This window comes from Zingiber officinale, chromosome 10B, assembly GCF_018446385.1.
Source record: "Zingiber officinale cultivar Zhangliang chromosome 10B, Zo_v1.1, whole genome shotgun sequence".
Classification (NCBI taxonomy): Eukaryota; Viridiplantae; Streptophyta; class Magnoliopsida; order Zingiberales; family Zingiberaceae; genus Zingiber; species Zingiber officinale.
In genome coordinates this window covers 4082654-4101814 of record NC_056005.1, presented here as the reverse complement: position 1 = coordinate 4101814, position 19161 = coordinate 4082654, and the positions used below count along the sequence as shown (strand labels likewise).

The 19161-nt window shown below is 39.4% G+C and overlaps 5 protein-coding genes across 6 annotated transcripts; 4 read left to right on the top strand and 1 right to left on the bottom strand.

Moving 5' to 3' along the window:
• Positions 1 to 2449: 2449 nt before the first annotated feature.
• On the top strand, positions 2450 to 3530 carry LOC122030037 (FCS-Like Zinc finger 17-like). 2 transcript variants are annotated; one of them, XM_042589185.1, is made up of 2 exons: positions 2450 to 3016; positions 3139 to 3530. In XM_042589185.1, exons 1-2 carry the CDS (start codon positions 2706 to 2708, stop codon positions 3302 to 3304), a joined length of 477 nt encoding a protein of 158 aa, XP_042445119.1. In that variant the 5' UTR covers positions 2450 to 2705; the 3' UTR covers positions 3305 to 3530. The 2 variants fall into 2 exon arrangements, with proteins under 2 accessions (XP_042445119.1, XP_042445118.1); XM_042589184.1 differs by having other exon boundaries at positions 3136 to 3530.
• Positions 3531 to 4429: 899 nt separating this feature from the next.
• On the top strand, positions 4430 to 8385 carry LOC122028648 (pentatricopeptide repeat-containing protein At4g13650-like). Its single transcript, XM_042587492.1, has 2 exons — positions 4430 to 7096; positions 8107 to 8385. The coding sequence occupies exon 1, from the start codon at positions 4461 to 4463 to the stop codon at positions 6825 to 6827; it is 2367 nt and encodes a 788-aa protein (XP_042443426.1). The 5' UTR covers positions 4430 to 4460; the 3' UTR covers positions 6828 to 7096; positions 8107 to 8385.
• A 1596-nt stretch (positions 8386 to 9981) lies between these two features.
• LOC122030178 (auxin-responsive protein SAUR78-like) lies at positions 9982 to 10651 on the top strand. The gene has a single exon (XM_042589346.1). It carries the CDS (start codon positions 9982 to 9984, stop codon positions 10396 to 10398), a length of 417 nt encoding a protein of 138 aa, XP_042445280.1. The 3' UTR covers positions 10399 to 10651.
• A 334-nt stretch (positions 10652 to 10985) lies between these two features.
• LOC122028897 (receptor-like protein kinase HERK 1) lies at positions 10986 to 14350 on the bottom strand. The gene is made up of 2 exons (XM_042587869.1): positions 13984 to 14350; positions 10986 to 13164 (listed from the first exon to the last, which is right to left on the bottom strand). The coding sequence occupies exons 1-2, from the start codon at positions 14003 to 14005 to the stop codon at positions 11174 to 11176; spliced, it is 2013 nt and encodes a 670-aa protein (XP_042443803.1). The 5' UTR covers positions 14006 to 14350; the 3' UTR covers positions 10986 to 11173.
• Positions 14043 to 14372, top strand: LOC122028898 (auxin-responsive protein SAUR77-like; the record flags this gene model as incomplete). Its single annotated transcript, XM_042587870.1, has 1 exon — positions 14043 to 14372. A coding segment is annotated over one exon (330 nt), but the record flags the coding sequence as incomplete, so codon positions are not given.
• Positions 14373 to 19161: the final 4789 nt, after the last annotated feature.

Genomic DNA, 19161 nt, shown 5'->3' with positions numbered 1-19161 from the left:
CGAGAGGAAGAGAGCAAGAGGAAGACTGGAAGAGGGATCAGGGATGGAAGTTTGGATGATACTAACTCAGGACTTGCTCGGCGCCGGCGAAGAACCTTCTGGAGATGCCCTATTGCCCTTGTAAAGCATCCGACGGATAAGATCTTTGGCTGCCTGCCGCTGGAGACACCGAGCGGAATATCCTCGGTGGGAAGTGAACCTCAGATTGCCCCGCGCAGACGCCTCGAAGAGTCGAAGGGCTCTGCCTCTCTGGCTCTCTGCAGCGGGTGCGTGCGGCGTGCCTCGGAGGAGTCGGAGCCGAGAGAAAGCAGAAAAGGGTTTAGACTTTAGCGTAGCCTTTTACCTTGTGTTTTTATATAATAATAAAAAAAAAAAATTGGGCCCCTTCCTGGGCCGGGCCTGAGGCGGTCGCCTCTCTCGCCTCGTGAAAGGTCCGGCCCTGGGTTTGACTTTCGTTTTTTCCCTAAAAATCCATGATAAACCTCAGGAAAGCTTTCGATTTGAACAAGAAAGAACAATGCACGAGCAGGATCGAACATCCAAACATTATGGCACGTTTAATAACAATGAAGAAAGGTGCGGAAACAAAATCAATGTCGTGCGGAAACAATACAGTTTTTGCAACACCATATTAAAATAAATATCATAGTCGCAGATTTAGATGAAGATTTACCGTCGAGAAGGGAGGACGTATGAATCTTCTACTAGGCCGACGACTTCTTTTCAATTTTACAGATTTCGCGTGCAGGAGAGAAAGCTTGTTCGGCGCATGTTTTGTACGATGGAGAGGAAAGTGATGGGTTTATTTTTTATTTTGGGTAGGGCAAAGGTTATTTTGGGAATAAAAGAGGTGATATAAAGTGTGGATTATTAGTCATTGTTTTTTTTGTGGGTTTAATTATACAGCTTTAACACAACTTTATCCTTTCTTGGAAGGAGTGAATCGGTTTATCTAAAATCGAACCAAACATGGGACAAACCCATGAATTTTACCTTAATCAATCACTATCATCCAAACTTAGTGTATATATATATATATATTTTTAAAAAACTGGTAAATTCTGATCTCAGAAGATCATTTCTCTTAATTAAAACAGGTAGTTATCTTTAGCTTCTGTCATGACTTAAGATCAGCAAGTCACAGGCTGATGAGAATGTTCCTTTGAAGAGAAAATAAATGACACCATCAATCAAGAAGAAATCTTTGCAGATTTTAGCTCTATTAGATCTTTTTTCTTGAGTACAAGCTATTTCCACCCTATTGTTTGTGTGAGGCTCAAGCAAACCGTGGAGGAGAATGAAAGCAACTGCAGAAGCTATATTCGAATAGCTTCCTACAAGACTTTATCTCCTTAATCAAGACAAGTATTCCAAATACAACCAAGGGAGGAAGATGATTACTTCATCTACAGCTTGCTTTATAATTAAAATGCAATAAAGCATCTGTACGACAGTATTGTAAGTTCAGTAAAATTATCCTTCATTGGGCATTAGGCAAGACGAGATAAATAAAATAAGATACTAATTACGAATAACTCTCCAATGACATTATGTGCTTTCTAGCAAAGAATTGGATTCTAATGGACTCGGGTACACAGAAAAACGGAAACAAGCCATGTAGCCTTTTTGAAGCATAGTTAGCTTCTCTAATATTAGTTGGCAACTTGGCAATAGAAGAGCATCTGTTGATGCACCATTTGAGTTGTCCTTCCTTTTTCCTTTCCACGTGGAGTGTTCAGCTACCAAGCACAAAATATTTCACCAGTTTAGGTAGCAGTACTGAATTATATTCCAAAACCTACTAACTTTTGAGATCCACTTAGCATTTAAGCCATTGTTGTCAGCTTGATTGAACAGGACCACTTCTTTTCGAGATAAATTTGCTAATAATAAAATACAAGTGATCTGCTCACGGCAGTTTGATTTTCATCATGACCTACAGTAGCTTGTTTTGCCGAGAGTAATTTCATGATCAGTCGAATGATCGAAGCAATTAATAGTGGATAAACTGATACAGATGCTGCAAGTTTCCTTCTCTTTACTTGCATTTTCTTTAATACGTTCGGGTAAAGGGAAATGGAAGAAAAAAACAAAACAAAACAGAAAAGATTGATTAGAAAGCGACAAACGCAAAGGCCTTAAATGAGATGTCGTCTTCGATACTTTTGGTCTCTCAACATTGCTGATTCATTGTTCCTGCTTTCTGGCTTGCTTCGTAGCCTCATCATACCCAATCATCTTTTAAAGCTACTTGTACCAGCTCCTTCCGGGTTCGGAATGAATCAATATCCATGTTCGTTTATTATGAGGGAGAACCTCAGTAAAGAAAATTATGGAAGAGTTAACAAACCCTGATCATTTTAACGAGCAAGAGCACCCCTGAAACTCACATGATATTGCTATATATATAGCGTTACGAGTATTTAATTAGCTCGGCCCATCTCTCACATGTCGATCAGAAGTTTTGGTAATCCAATTTGGTTGCGTCAATGCATGCCCTTGCTGAAAACAGGAAGACTGAATAGCCTTGTCAAGCAACATGAAGATTTCAATGTGTCATGTGAAACAAATGATGGGTCCTCTTGTGGCCACAGAGTAGTTTTAAGTACCCATCACTCTTTCCCTCCTACTCAATACCCTGCCATTCCACTGCTCCACAATTCCGCTCTCGTAATTCCTCCCTCCCTCCCTCCCTTGATCCAAAGATGCTCCCGAGAACTCAGAGCATCTTCCATGTAGGGGAGGAAGGCTGGGAGGCCACGAAGCCCAGTGCGGCCGTCGGAGAGCTCGAACGCAGCTCGAGAGGAGCAATCGAGCGACTCGAAGGGCTTCGGATTCTCATTCAGCATTCCGTGCGCCAATCGAACGTCGTGATCAAGTCTTGCCTCAAGCCCTGCACGCCTCATCATTTGCTCAGCCTCGGGGCTTCTTCCTCTGCCACACAGTTGGGCTTTCTGAAAACTTGCTTCCTGTGCAAATCTGAGCTGAGTCCTCATAAGGATGTGTATATGTATAGGTATTCGACTATCATTTCCTCAAGCTCTTTTATGAATCTGAGCTTTCGAATTCTTCAGATTTCTTCTTTCTGTTCGATTAGTTTAATTGTTGCCGAACTAAAAAATCAATAAATAAAAGCAGGGGGGATCAGGGATTTTGCAGCGAAGAATGTCGAGGCCAGCAAATTTTGATTGATGAGAGAAAAGAGATGGAATTGCTGAGCACAAGGGAGAGGTTGAAGGCTATTCATCATCGTCGTCTGCGCGAATCTGGTCGTCATAAGAGAAGGATTTTGGTAGCGGCATAGAACGGAATTTGAAGAAATAAAAGATAAGATGCGCGCGTATTTTAATAATCTTTGCTCGAAACATAAATGAACGGAAATTTTTGAAGAATGTGGAAGGATGGCATTGCACCATTGCTTGTTGTATACCTTGTCAATTGAACTATGATGTGCGAGTATATATGAATTGTGGCTAATAAACAGCAAATGACTCCCGAATAATTCCCCCTGGCCATCCACCTCGGGAGAGGTATATAGTTGGAAGAAAACAATCAAAATTATTTCCAAATCTTGTCTGTGTCAAACTGTCAATGTCATGCATTAGAACAGGATTGATGCGTTACGCAGTGAAAATGAAGCTACGCAAAGCTCTTTTAAAAATAAATAAATACATAAATTTAGATAACATCTAACCAAGAATAATATATGTTGTCCTATAAAATTTTTCTATAATCCTCGAAATAAATCGGAAGGTGTTCATGGTGGATGACCCAAAAATCCAACATCTTATAATTACACGTCCCATTTGAAGGAATTCTTATAAATACGTCCTAGCTCAAGGCCATCTTAACTCTTTAGCTCTTAGGCAATAGTAATGAGACCACAAAAGTGAAAATGATGAGTTATTAATTTATATGTTCATCCTTAAGTTTTTTTTTATGATTTTTTCCCTATATATATATATATATAATTTTTCAATTTTTGAGAAATAAAATTACTAATAGAATTATATATTAAGTTTTGATAATGATTTTTTAATTAACAAAATATAAATTATTTAATCTTTAAACATTATTAAAAATTTTATTAATTTTAATTAAAATTTATTTTTTTTATAAAATTTAATATCTTTAAGTGTATTTAATTCCAAATTTATTAGTTTGTTTTTAAAAATAAATATAAAAATACAAAACATCTAGGCATAGGACTTTTATTGTAACGTAGCCCGGGGACACTCTGTGCGAGTTTGATTTTGTTAATAAAATTCATGATAAATATTTATTCATTTTATTGCATCTTTATACTCCTCTAGTTTACAAAAATCATCTTAAAATATGACTTCTTTGGTAATTTATTTCTAGCGGGTAAAAACTCAAATTTGTAATTTTCCGACTTTATCAATATTTATCGCGGTGCTGCTTCTAAAAAAATAGTTGTTTCGCGCGAATTAATTAGATGGATGGGCGTCCGCATCAAATCCGCCATTGCCGCTCTCTGCCCATCTCCGAGGCTGCTCTCCTATTCGAAGAGCCCAATACTTGGCACTGTTCCGCGTTCCACCGACCTCTCGGATGCAAAGGTAGACGTGGAGAAGCACTACGCTGCGCTGCTGCGAGCCGCCGCCCGAGCTCGATCCGTTTCCGATGGCAAAGCCGTTCACTGTCGCATACTCAGGACCGTTCCGAGGCCCCGCCTTTATCTCCTCAACAACCTGGCCAACATGTACTGCAAGTGCCACTCCCTTCCGCACGCCCTCCGTTTGTTCGACGCAATGTCTCACCCGGACGTAGTGTCCTGGAACACCATCGTTGATGGCTTCTTCCTCGCCGGCCTCACATCCGATGCCTTGGCTCGCTTCAGAGATATGTTTCGGTGCGGTGTCGTTCCTGATGAGTTTAGCTTCGTCGGAATTCTCAAAAGCTGCGATCTTGGAACGGGCTGTGCCGTTCATTGTGTTGTGGTCAAATTTGGTCTTGGGGACAGTGCTTTTGTCGCGAATGGTCTTGCCGAGTTCTATGCTGAGTTTAAACTCTTGAGTGACACGATGACAATTTTTGAAGGTGTGGAGCGCAAGGACATTGTATTGGTCAATTCTGTCATTGGTTTGCTTGCTAAAGCTGGGAATCTTCAACAAGCTTTTACAATGTTTTGCCATTATGCCCTGGCTGAACGCTTGCAGATTGATCGAGCTACTTTTGTTAACCTTTTGAGTGGGGTTGAATTGCGTAGGCTGGGTCTTCAAGTTCATGGTCTGATAATTAAGATTGGATTCGAGGATGGTGCTGTAGAGAATTCCCTTGTCAGGATGTATTCTAATTGTGGATTTACATATGATGCACACGATTTGTTATTATACTCGAAGAGCCAGAATGTGATATCTTGGACCAGCTTGATAAAAGGGTACGCTGATCATGAACAATTTTCAGGAGCATTGGATGTTTTCTGCCAGATTTATCATAATGGCATGTTGTTGGATGATGTTTTACTAGCTTGCATTCTCAGTGTTGCAGCTTCTTCTGAATGTCTGGCACTGGGTATTCAGGTCCATGATGTTGTTATTAAACATGGTTTTGAGCTGAACTACTGCATCAGTCACGCTTTGATGGATATGTATGCTAAGTGCATGTCAATGCCAGAGGTTCTGAAGATCTTCCGGCTCATTGGTGAAGACTTTAATGTTTCTTCTTGGACTATATTGGTTTCAGGATATGCCAAATGTGGCTCTTCCATGGAAGCACTCAAAACATTCTACCAGATGAACAGTCTAGGAATCAACTCTGATTCAGTTGCATGCATCAGTGTTCTAATAGGTTGCTCTGATCTGCAAGCTATAGATCAAGGTGAACAAGTTCATGCCTATTTGATTAAATCAGGCTATGACACTGATCTATCAGTACAGACTGTGTTGATTTCTCTTTATTCTGAATGTGGAAGACTGAATGAGGCTGTTAAGCTGTTTGAAATGATGGCTACACATGATGTTGTTTCATGGACTTCACTCATTTCAGCATACGAAAATCTTGGATGCAGGGAAAAAGTGTTTATGTGTCTTAAACAAATGTTGCATGCAGGTATAAAACCAAATCATTTCACTCTTGTCAGTGCACTCACAGCCTCTACAAAACTAACATCTGCTTTGGCTGGGAAATCAATTCATGCTGCTGTTATAAAAACTGGGCTGGAAGAAGACAAATACATTGGAAGTGCACTTATTGACATGTATTGCAAATGTGGAAGCATTGGATGTGCGCTAAGATACTTCAGTACAGCATCTAAACATGACATTATTCTCTGGAATGCTTTGCTTTCAGGGTATGCTCAACATGGCAATGTCCTAGAGATGCTAAAGGCTTATGAAAAAATGATTGGTCATGGAATAGAGCCTGACAGCATTACATTTCTGTCAGTTCTCTCTGGTTGTAGCCATGGTGGCCTCCTTGACAAAGTGTTTCAATATTTTGCAAGTATGAGAGATGAATATGGAATTATACCACAAATGGAACACCACGCTTGTGTTGTTGATGCTCTTGGACGTGCTGATCTGCTCAAGGATGCAATCAATTTCATTGATGAGATGGGAGTTACTCCTGGTTCAACAGTGCTACGGACATTGATTAGCTTTTGTATCGTGCATGGACATGTTAAATTAGGTTTGGCCTCAGTAGCAAAGATGATATTGCTGGGGCAGATGGATAGTTCAGCATTTGTGTTACTGTCAAATTTGTATGCAATCGAAAAGAAGTGGCATGCTAGAACAAAAGTTCGAGATGCAATGGAGGTTGATATCAAGAATGCAAAGAAGGTTGCAGTTAGCTGGATTTCATAGTACCTGACTGGTGGAAATTGGACCTGCAGAATATTGGATTGGATTGATATTGTAAGTGCAGAAAACTTTCTTTGGTGATGAAGCTTACTAATAGTTACAAATTCACTGAAGAGTGTGAAATATGATGTAAAACTGCTGTATTTAAGCAAGCTCTGCCATCAAACTGGAGAAACACCAGAGATAGTTAGAGCACTTGTGGATGTTCTTTTTTATCCACAGTAGTAGCTATTGGCTAAATCATTGTTCAATAATACTGAAAATCAAGTCAGGTATATGTCTTCTTCTTCCTGTTTGTATTGCAAGTTTTTTGATAAATAGAGAAGAAACTTGCTAATACAATTATTTCTGTGTAAAGATACCCTTTGAAATGTGCAATAATGGTTTGTAAACTTTATTTCACACTATTTGGGAAACAGCAAGAGGAAAGTTCAGAAGAAGAGAATGAGTGGGGTGATGTCTAGAAAAGGAAACAATGGAAATGGAAGAGAAACTAGGTTTATGTTTAAATTTCTCATATTTCTAAGTCGCCCACAAATCTGTCCTAGGGGCAAACTCCTATGAATTCATTTGAACCACAGTAGCTTCTATAAGATTTTAATTTTGTAATGACCAAAATTAAATCAATTGCATAAGAAACTTCCCACAGTAAACAAAATGCCTTGGCATACACTGATATATCTACCACAGTAGCTTGGCAGAAAGAGAGGGGTGCATCAGACAAGTTTTTCAGACTAGCCACGGGCATTTATTTTCTATTTCTTTAAGTCTAACCATATAATAAAACAAGTTCTATCCTCGTCACTGATTCTCCTTCATCTACAGTAATTCCAATTTATGTACTCTTCCTGGGTTGTTTACTTGACATGATGATTAAATTAGTTATTTCAAGTACATGTCTTTACACTCAAGGAATCAAATGCAGCCCATAAGTTGACGAAGAGAAACATCTCTTTGATCTTGACAAAAACTTTTTTATCTATGCTTCTGTCCATCTTCTCACAATAATATATGCATGCCTGATCTAAAAAGAATTATTAAGATATTTGAGGCCGACCTTCTGGAATCCACTTCTTTGATGTATTCTGATTCCAGACAGGATGGTTTTAAAATCTAAATGGATGAAAGAGCCAGATATCAGCTATACAAGAAAGTCACGGGTTAGCAGGAACATAATCATCAAAAGTATTGGCACAGTTCGTCGCTGAGTGCTTGCTCTAGCTTTGCCACACCTAAGAAATTATGGGTTGTTTATGACATTGAATTTGTTCTTCCATGACAGGCTAGAATTCGCTTGCAGAAGCAACTCAAAGAGTAGTTCTTGTGCATGCATTAGTTCTACCTGCCAGAACAATCCTTAATTAGTTTCTTTGTTTTGGTTGGCGACTTTATGGAATTTGTGGACCGCGACAGCTAATGCAATGGAACATACCTATCTACTTATGTAATATTCGAGCAACTCTGCTTCAATCAGGTATAAGAATATTCAAAGTATACTACACTATCTTTATGCAGTCAAATACTTAAATTAGTGTTCGTTAGCATTTTTTGGAATGGAAATGGAGCAAAGGATAGATCAACCACTGATGTTCTTGCTATATCTGATGACTCATGGTTGTAGTAATATAAGTTGTATTTTTCATACAATGTTTTGATGAATTTCCGTACAATTTGTTATCTTTGGTACGAAATAATGCGTGGTTGTCCTTATTCTTATCTCCTATGCCTTGAGGTTGGGGAGCTCAGCTTTTGGTCCATTCCTTTTGTTACTTTCAATCAACATTAATTAGTTGGCGTTCAATCAAGAAAGCTTCTTCTTAACATATATTTCTACAATTCCCATTTCAAAGTAGCAAAACATTCTTCTCAATCTTGATGTTAAATTGATGCACTCTATTCATTAAAGTTGCAGTCATCTTTTGATGCGTTATTATTCTTAAATTGACAAGCACATTAAGATTTATTTTGTTGAATATGTGGTTAAACTGTTGAAACAAGGAACGCCCCACATCGAGATGTACTTAATTCACCTAAAACTATAATTAAGATTTCATTAATGTTATTTAATGTAATAAGAATTTAACCAGAATTATACTTGTCAATGATACTAGAAAACTGTCTTGTCAATATTATGCCTCTCTTGCACCATCACAATGTAGCTTCGCGTAGCGTATCATAGTCAAGATTTGTATATAAAATAAATAAATAAATCTTCTTTAACATATTTTTGAAGGATGGAGTTGATTATACCATACCAACTTGATGTATAAGTTAAAATTCATAAAAATAATATTCTTTCGGATGGATTTAGTGGCTAGCGTATGAGATGTTGTTATCATGTGTTAATCATTATTCCAAAGATTAATAGCCGAGAATACGCATGGGCACAGCCACGAGTGCTGTGTAGAGCTGTCAGACGGGCCAACCCGTGGCGGGGCGGGTCGGCCCGTGGCGGGCTAATCATTTGGCGGGGCGGGGCGGGCTAACCCGTCAACTTGGTGGGTTGGGAAATTTCCAACCCAACCCATTCTAAGGCGGGTTGCGGGTTTGGCGGGCCAACCCGCGGGCCCATCAAAAATTTTTAAAAAAATTAAAAAATATTTCATATCTTCAATATTTTACTTTGAAAAAGTTTTCTACAATTAAATGTATACATAAACATGTATTCTAAATATAAATGAACACAAATGAGTACTTATGTTAGATGAAAAGTACTATTTTATTTCAAAATTATAATAAAGAAAGACAATAAATTGGCTTAAAACTTAACTTACATGTGTTTTTCAACCCGCGGGCCAACCCAAGCCCGAGCGGGCCGACCCGTGCGGGTCGCGGGCCTAGGCGGGTCGGCCCACGGCGGACTTGGGTTGATAAAATTTCAACCCAACCCGCTTAAATTGTTTGGCGGGGCGGGCCAACCCGACGGACCCAACCCAAATTGACGGCTCTAGTGCTGTGATCTCCGACACTTGATGGACAAACCAATTTGTTATGCTAGCGACGTGGCTTTGGAATGAATTGGCCGGTTCAGCTGGTGAACCGCGAAACCGGAGAGCAAAATTGATTTTACCGGTTCGATTTTAAAAATATTTGGGAGGGGCCCATTCCGACCCCTGCCGCCTTTTTAAGTCGCCCCTTCCTTCCCCCGCCTCCTCCCATGGCGAAGGGCGCGGGAGGGAAGCTGAGCAAGCTCAGGTGTATGATCAAGCGCTGGAACTCCTCCGGCCATATCACCCGCTCTAGTTCCGTCGCATCCGCCTCTGCCAGGGCTTCCTCCCGGTCCCAGGACGGCGAGGGGTGGCTGCATTCCGCGTCGTTCCACGGAGACGCGGTTCCGCCGGGGCTTCACCCGGTGTACGTCGGGAAGTCTCACCGGAGGTACCTCGTGAGAGACGACCTCGTCTGCCACCCACTCTTCCGGGTACTCGTCAAACGGTGCAGCGACGGCGCTGATGCGGAGACGGTGGTGGTTGGGTGCGAGGTGGTGATGTTCGAACACCTGCTGTGGATGCTGGAGAACGCCGAGCCGCAGCCCGAGTCGCTGGACGAGTTGGTCGAGTTCTACGCCTGCTGATAGAGGCGGAGCAATGTAACCGCTGTGGAGCTCAACGAAACTAAGCCGCAGGGTATATATTAGATATTTATTTTATGTAGGGTTGATTCGGTAAGAATGTAAAAAAAAAAGAAAAGAAAGGGCAGAGAATACAGAATTGGAGAAAGAACAAAAGGACCCATTAACTAGTGTAAATTACTATTTAGTCCCTGTGCAAGCCCCCTTTTCCTGCTTGCTCTAATTTCTTCAATTGCAGATGCGTATCAAATTAAATTGTATTTTTTTTTTAATTTCACCGAATAATAATGATGAAGCTTGTCACTCTAAGAATTTTTAGGATTCTTTTCTTATAAATCTAATTCAAATAATTATTTAATTTTCTGCTATTTATTGTCACAAAGTTAGGTGAGGAATTAAGGTCCTCAATGGGGACGACGAACAGGAGTGGTAATAATGATACTTTATTTCCTTGCAATTATAAAAGGCTAATGGATCATCACTATCGTGTTTCTTATTCTTTTTATTTTTTTTTAGAAAAAAAATGATTTCCAGAGAAAAAATTAGCTAATCTAATTCTACACCAAATATTAAACCTGATAAAGTTCCAGTAGAAAATAAAAACACTCTTATTAAAAATTGCACTGATCAATATCTGAAAAACTAGTTAGATCAGAGGAAAACAGAACCATGATACAATCATTAACCTTAATGTATTGTGCTATGCAAACATACTAAATAAACAACCCTTTGCAGGCCTCCCACTTCCCTGGAGCCAATTCAAATAAGATCGATTGACTCACCTTCCCTCGGACTTGATCAACTGTGAGAAAACTTTGTTCACGGAATCGTCTGAAAGATCATTGAGCAGTGAGGTCGCAGCTTCCCCTGCTGGTGCACTCTCGAAGGCATTGATGTTTTGAACTTGCGGCGAAAGCTCAGTGATCCTTTTGATACTGTTGAGTTCCGAGATACCAGCATATGCACCTTGAAGTTGTAGAGCATACTCCAAGTTCCAGAGGACATCTCCCATCGAGGGGCGCTCGATGCCTGAATCCGCTAGGCATTTCTCGATGGTTACCCCAAACTTCTTCAAAGATTCAGGCCTAATTGATCCAATGATACGAGAATCTACAATGTGCTCCAGTTCTCCCCTCTTTTGCCACTTCATTCCCCAGTCTGCTAAGTTCACCATCTCTCTCGGTAGGGTCGGATCGATAACTGGTCTTGCACACAACACTTCTAGCAAAACAACTCCGAATGAATACACATCAGATTTCTCAGTCAGCTGTTGCCTTCTGAAATATTCAGGGTCGAGATATCCGAAACTTCCTTTTACTGCAGTACTAACATGGGTCTGATCCAGCTCTGGTCCAGTCTTTGATAGCCCAAAGTCAGCCACCTTTGCCGAGAGAGTCTCATCGAGTAGAATATTTGCGGATTTAACGTCGCGATGGATGATGGCTTTCGCTTGCCCTGTATGAAGATAGTGCAATCCTCTAGCTGCTCCAATACAAATTTCCAATCTTTGCTGCCACCTAAGAGAAGGCATGTCAGAGCCATAAAGATGGCTCTTGAGAGTGCCCTTTTCCATGTATTCATAAACAAGAATCATCTCGTTCCTCTCATCACAGTATCCGATAAGAGAAACAAGATGACGATGGCGCAGGCAAGACAACAACTCAATCTCAGTATGGAACTCATTGATGCCTTGTTGAGATTTCGGATTTCCCCTCTTCACTGCTACTTTTGTGTCATCACTCAGCACTCCTTTGTAGACCTTCCCAAAACCTCCAACACCAATCACCCAATTCTCATCGAAGTTGTTTGTTGCTTCTTGCAGGATGGCAAAAGATAGACGATAACCAAAATTTCCATTCAGACCAAGTGTAAATGCAGTTCCATTGGAAGTTCGACTTCCAGTGCTATGAGATGTGAAGCCATCGATGGAGAAAGGCACCCAAGACTTTGAATACTGTTTTGTAAGCTTCCTCTTTCTAAGGATTAAGCAAAGAGCAACAACAACAACAATGGTTACTGCAATTACTCCAAATATTGGAGCCACTATGATGACAAGATTCTTCTTCGAACTAGGTGGTGTAACTGGAGAACCACCAGAGCCATTGATCTTCATGATCTCGAGACCATTGAGTATGCCGTCTGGCAAAACACCATTAAGAACTGAAGGACCAATGCTAATGTCAAGCTTCTCTGATGCATCATTAGCCTCCAAAACATAATCCATATAAACTGCTGTTGCTAACTGCCCAAACGTAATGCTACTGAGATCAAGATTACTAGCTACAGCCCAGGAATTGACATAAACATTAAAATAGAGGTTTCCAGCTGCCTTGCTGACAATATCACAGAAATGAAACCTTATCAGGTAGGCCGAGTTAGCTTCCACACTGAACTGCCATGTCACATTGAATTGAGCATTTGAAGTATTTGAGGCGGCGGCCAACTCGGTTGCTGTTGAGTACACTATATTAGGAGCGATCTCCTCAGTAGTTCCTTCCTCATGACTGATTTTTCCTGGGAACTTAACTGATCGAGAAAGTGCGCTGTTAAGCAGAAACTTCTGATCAGTTTCCCAATTTCTCCACAGAGTATCATTATTTGGCGAAATCTGTGGCCCGCCCATATTGACCCTGTAAATTTTCTCTAACAACTGGTCTGACAAGCCCTGGTATTTACCTGGAGGATTGACAATGGTAGCAGTGTCTGCAATTAAGGTATCAGGAGCAGATACGACTTCTATAGCATTCACAAAGGCAATGGAATTGTTTCCTGTTGGCGCAAATGTAAGGATAAGCATATCGCTAGTTATGTTCACCAAGAATTCCTCAACAACTGCAGAATTCGCCTGAGGCTGGAAATGGTCGAGGAGGACAACATCTTGTGTAGACACGACGAAGGATGTCGAAGTGAGATTAAAGTTTCCGTAAACGGATGGGAAGAAGTACAGACGAACAAAATGGCGGCCATGGGCATTGATTTGGAAAGAGTAGGAGGATGTCACTGTGAAGACACGAGCATTTTGATACAGGGCAGCGCCATAGGAGGAGGCAGGCACCGAGCTGGAGTTGTTCACCAGGTTGTTTGAGGAGGAAGTCAAGGTTGAAGAAAGGGAAACATCGGCGACGAAAACTCGATTGTAGATGGTTGTATTGGTCAAGGAACCACAATCAATCAGGTAGTTATCTGCGGGAGTAAATGCACAATGGATGCATCTGATTGAAATAAGCAAAAAGATGATGCAACTCACTCCAATCCCTTTCATGGCTATTAGCAGATAAAGCTAACAAAGGTGGAATCTGTTAGCAAAGTTTCTTTTTTCAACAACAAGGAAGATTACAGACGCAACACAACCCACATTTTCAGAAAAGAAAAGTATGGTTGAAGTTTGACCAAGGAAACCCTAATGCACATTGATTTGCGGGGATGTAAAAAAGGGGGAGAAAAAATTGATCTTGGACTACGATCTACAAGGAAGAAGACAAAGAAACCGACGCCAAGTAACCCTAAATCGCCGCCGCAAGCGAAGAAATAGTGGAAACCCACAAGAGGGGATTTGACAGAAGAAAAAACAAAGAGGAAAGGAGGCACCTTTGGACCTCAGGCGCATCATCCGCCGCCGCCTCTGCGGGGTCTCCTCCCGGTAGTAGGACGGCGAGGGGTGGCTACACTCCACGTCGTTCCACGGCGACGGGGTTCCGCCGGGGCTCCACCCGCTGTACGTCGGGAAGTCGCGCCGGAAGTACCTCGTGAGCGACGACCTCGTTGGCCACCCACTCTTCCGGGTACTAGTCGAGCGGTGCAGTGACAACGCCGACGCAGAGACGGTGGTGGTCGGGTGCGAGGTGGTGCTGTTCGAACACCTGCCGTCGATGCTGGAGAACGCCGGGCCGTGCGAGCAATTTCGCCTTTTGCCACTGGAGAACGCCGGGCCGCATCCCGAGTCGCCGGACGAGTTGGTCGAGTTCTACGCCTGCTGATGGAGGCGGAGCAATGTACCCGCTGTAGAGCTTATTAACTAAGCCGCAGGGTGTATATTATATATTTCTTTTAAGTAGGGTTGATTCTGTAAGAATGTATAAGGAAAGGAAAGGGCAGAATTGAAGAAGGGACAAAATTACCTATTAACCAGTGTAACTATTTACTCCCTGTGCCGAGGAAATGTGTAGGGGTGAGCAGTCAACCCGTCAAACCGACCAACCCGCTTATACCGACCGAACCGAACCGAAAAAAGAAAATCCGTCGGATATAGGGCTGGATGTAAGGTCATGATATTACATTATTCGATCTAGTAGGGCCGGATAGTTTTTTATCCCAATAACCGAACCAACCCGATCCGCGATCACCCCTACTTGTAGCAACTACTGCCGATAAGTTGTTACACGTTATAGTATCTACTGCGGATAAACTGCTACACATTGTAGTAGCTACTGCCGATAAGTTGTTACACGTTGTAGCAGCTATTGACGATTAGCTACTACAACTAGTAATGAGTAATGTCTATTATCATTTTAAAATATTTTATTTTTTATTATTTTATATTTATATTTTATATTTCATTGGATATAGGATCGGATATCCAAATAACTAACAACCCGTCGGATATTTAATACATAATAACCGCCGGATATAGGGTCGGATGTAGGGTCATGATATTACATTATCCGATCTAGTAGGACCGGATAGTTTTTTATCCCAATAACCGAATCAATCCGATCCACGATCACCCCTAGAAATGTGTATGCAAGTTTCCTTCTGTTTGCTCTAAGTTCTACAATTGAAGATGCGTATCAAATTAAATTTTATTTTTCTAATTTCACCGAATAATAATGATCGAGCTTACTAGACCTTTTAAGATTGACGATCATTCTAGGATTTTTTAGATTTTTTTTCTTATAAATATATTTCAAATAATTATTTAATTTTCTACTTACTCAAGTTAGGTTAGTGAGGAATCAAGGTCTTCTAGGATTTCTCTCTTGCCTGGGCCGAGGCCAACTGGGCTGCTCAGCCCAGAACTGGGTGATGTATTATGCAAGATTAGTTTCAATTTACTAAAATTTCAAAATTAACTGATGATATTGTTCAGAATCCAGCAGAGAAATTTCATGCCACATATGAATAATTCACAGCCATGATAAAAAGAAAAAGACTTGAAACATTCCTAATTACATTAGAATGATATCATCCACACACTTGAAGAAAGACATACAGAAATCACAATTGATGGTCACAGATCCACCAAACATATTTGATCCACAAGGACTAACCTGTTCAAGATTGACAGTGAATGGTCCTTTTGATTGGCAGTCGGTGTAACTGCAGAAAATCCCAGATCGTCGAGTATCGACTCCTCCAATGTAAAATCATTGTGTTCACGTGAATCTGCCTGTAGTGCAAAATCTAGATATGTACTAAATGTATCACGTTTCATAGGAGAAAAAGCCATAATAAATTAGTATTAAGAGACTGGATACCCTTTTCCCGGTGAACTCTTGTGATTAATAATGAGTATGGATTAAGAGGGTGTTTGGCTGAGCTTATAAGTTCTCTAAAATAACTTATAAATTGTTTTGGAGTTTATAAATTCTTTAAATTTGTTTGGTAATTTTTTTTTCAAGTAACTTATAAGCTATCAAAATAAGTTGTTTTAGAGCTTATAAGTTGTTTTTAAAAAATTATAGAAGCCCTTATTTAAAAAAAAAAATCTTATTTTAATAATTTTCTTCTCTAAAATATCTTTATATAATTTCATAAATCCTCATCTTATCCTCCATAAATTTTTATAAACCTAATATCTTTCTATCTTCGTCGACTTCTCTTCCAGGACTGTATCATCTTCTCCACCAATGTCTCTTTTCAATTTTCTCTTTCCCGATATAGAAATTCGCCCAAAACTCTCTATTAATAAAAAGTTCAAAACCCTCTATTAATAGTATTATACCCTTTTTGGTAATTTTTTTAATAAAAAGATCTTATAATACCAAACATATCAATACCTTTAAGTTGATTGTAATAAATTCATCCAAACACTTTAACATCTTATTTTTAAAATAAGACCTAACAACTTATAAGCTCCTAAAACAACTTATAAGTTGTATGAATTTATAAGCTGTTTTTAATAAGTTTAGTCAAATACCCTCTAAATGTATCATGTTGCATCCTCTCTTGAGTGTCCTCATTGGGATCTTTCCGGTAAAGCCGAAGTAAATACCTCCCTTATGTGCTAGTCACTATTCCAAAAGCTAGTAGCCGTCCGTGATTTACCTCCTCCGTGTTGGCCCTGGGACGGATTGGCGAGGGCGCTGGGGGCGAACGTATTCGCCTTTTTACCACAATTGAGTGTCCTCGTTGGGATCTTCCCGGTGAACTTTTGTGAGCCACCGTCAGTGTGATATTAGCTTCTTCCACCAGCCGGCAGCCTAAAATTAACTCTAAATCCTTTTGTGAGCCACCGTTGTCATCGGTGTTTGCACTTAAAAAAAAACATCACCTTAATTACACTAATCCAATGCATCTATATACAGATGCAATCGACCTTCGTAGTTTTAATATTTGATTGATAATATATTTAACAAAGGAGAAAAAATTATATTTTCAGTCCTGTAACTTGTATCTTTTTCAATTTTAGTCCTGTTATGAGTTAATTTACATTCTTAGTCCTGTAACTTGTAATATTTTTCAATTTTAGTCATTTTCCTCCAAAATTGAAATTTTTCAACGGAAAATATCTAGTTTGTGGTTGGAATATAAAAAGTACATGGGTCATAAAAATCAAAATCCCCAAATTCAATTTACAACTCATCATTTTCCGTTGAAAAATTTAAATTTTAGAAGAAAAAGGACTGAAATTGAAAAATATTACAAGTTAAATGACTAAAAATATAAATTGACTCATAACAGGACTAAAATTGAAAAAAGTATAAGTTACAGGACTAAAAACATAATTTTCTCTTTAATAAAGTCAAAGTGGTAAAGATTACTGAAGGCTTGGTACACTACAAAAAAATTCAGCATTAAAGATGGAATTTTCCGTCGCTATTCCGTCACTAAACTAGATTAGTGACGGATTAGCGACGGATTCACTATGTCGATACGAGTTTTGTTGCTGACTGTATTTAGAGACGGAATTTTAAATTTTGTCCCTAAAATTTAGCGGTGGGATATAAAATTTAGCGACGGGATATATATTCCGTCTCTAAAATTTAGCGACGGAAATTTAATCATCAGTCGCTAACCATGAAATCCCGTCTCTAGTTAGATTAAAAATCCGTCTCCAATTAGAGACGGATTTTTTTATATTCCGTCGTAAGCTATCAACATTTCAGACAAATTCAGGTCACTCAACGACGAAAAATTAAAGTTCCGTCGCTAGGTATCGATATTACAGTAATTTCCAGGGTGAAATTAGAGACGAAATATTAAAATTCCGTCTCTAATTAGAGACGGAATTTTAATATTCCGTCTCTAATACCTGGAAATTTCAACAGCACCATTTTGTTTCTGCAGTCATCGTTGTTTACATTTCATATCAATCTAAACCATCACATACGATGGTTTTCTAACAACACAATTAGATAATAACAATACAAAATAATATATGAATGTAAATATCAAACCAAATATCCAATCCAAGCACAATACACTCCTACAACATCTCCAATAACAATAATCCAAGTACAAAACTAAAACTAAATATCCAATCAAACAACAAAGATAAATATCCAAACATCTCCAACCATAAACACTGATTGTATAGTACTATAATATCTGAAATTTAAAAGCACAATACAACACCTTCTAGCAAAGAAAATCCAATCCTAAGCTAATGAGTAGTAATCAATCCTGCAAAAATGTTAATATGAAAGATTGCTAATAAAACAAAGAATAAACTAATACACAATTATGAGTAACATATTAAATATAATATTATGAATTTATTTGACATACCTAAGTGCTAGTTTGGATATATGATGATAGTGTTGTATAGATATCAACGTTCCTGAAAAGATATAATACAATGTTAGAAATAGTTTAAAATTGATAACTATGGCAATGTTGAACAAAAAAAAATTAAAAAGTTAAACATCAAGATACCTATGACAATCTACGGATCAAGGGGATTATTAGGGTCTTGAGTCTCCTGAAGGCAAAATGATGCGGCGTTGCACTCATTTGATCCAAGAAGGCCTACATATCCCGCCCAATTTTCTCAAGATCCAATCGGGATTGTCGCTCTACTAAAAAATCTGCCTCCAATCTCGATAGTCGAGTCTTCAAATCTGCGTTTTCTTGCTCTAAGGCGTCTACTCTAGCAGATGATTCGAATGCACTTGATGATGTGCTGGGACGACCCCTGGCCCTAGGAGCCATCGCCTGATCATATACAACTCTTGCCTGGGCTCCAAGACCATAGAGGGTGGAGGTCTTTTTCCTTCCAACAACCACATCATAATAAATTTTATTTATCTGGTCAGTGGATAAAGTCTGCCCCTCACCTCCCTCTAAACTAAGCTGAGACGCCTGTGCAACCCTAACAACAATTTTTCCCTATTTACATTAAAAAAAAAAGTATTATTAGATATTTACTAAACTGATAGATAATCATTATTAATAGTTAAATATATTCAAGTGTAGATTCTTATGTCTAATGCCTACGATCGATGATCTATAAAGTTGCCATCTTTTGACTTGTGTGTCTTGGTAAATATCTCTCAACAAGTAAGAAGTCGTTGTAGATCATGTTCCTGAATATTAAAGAATGTAAAT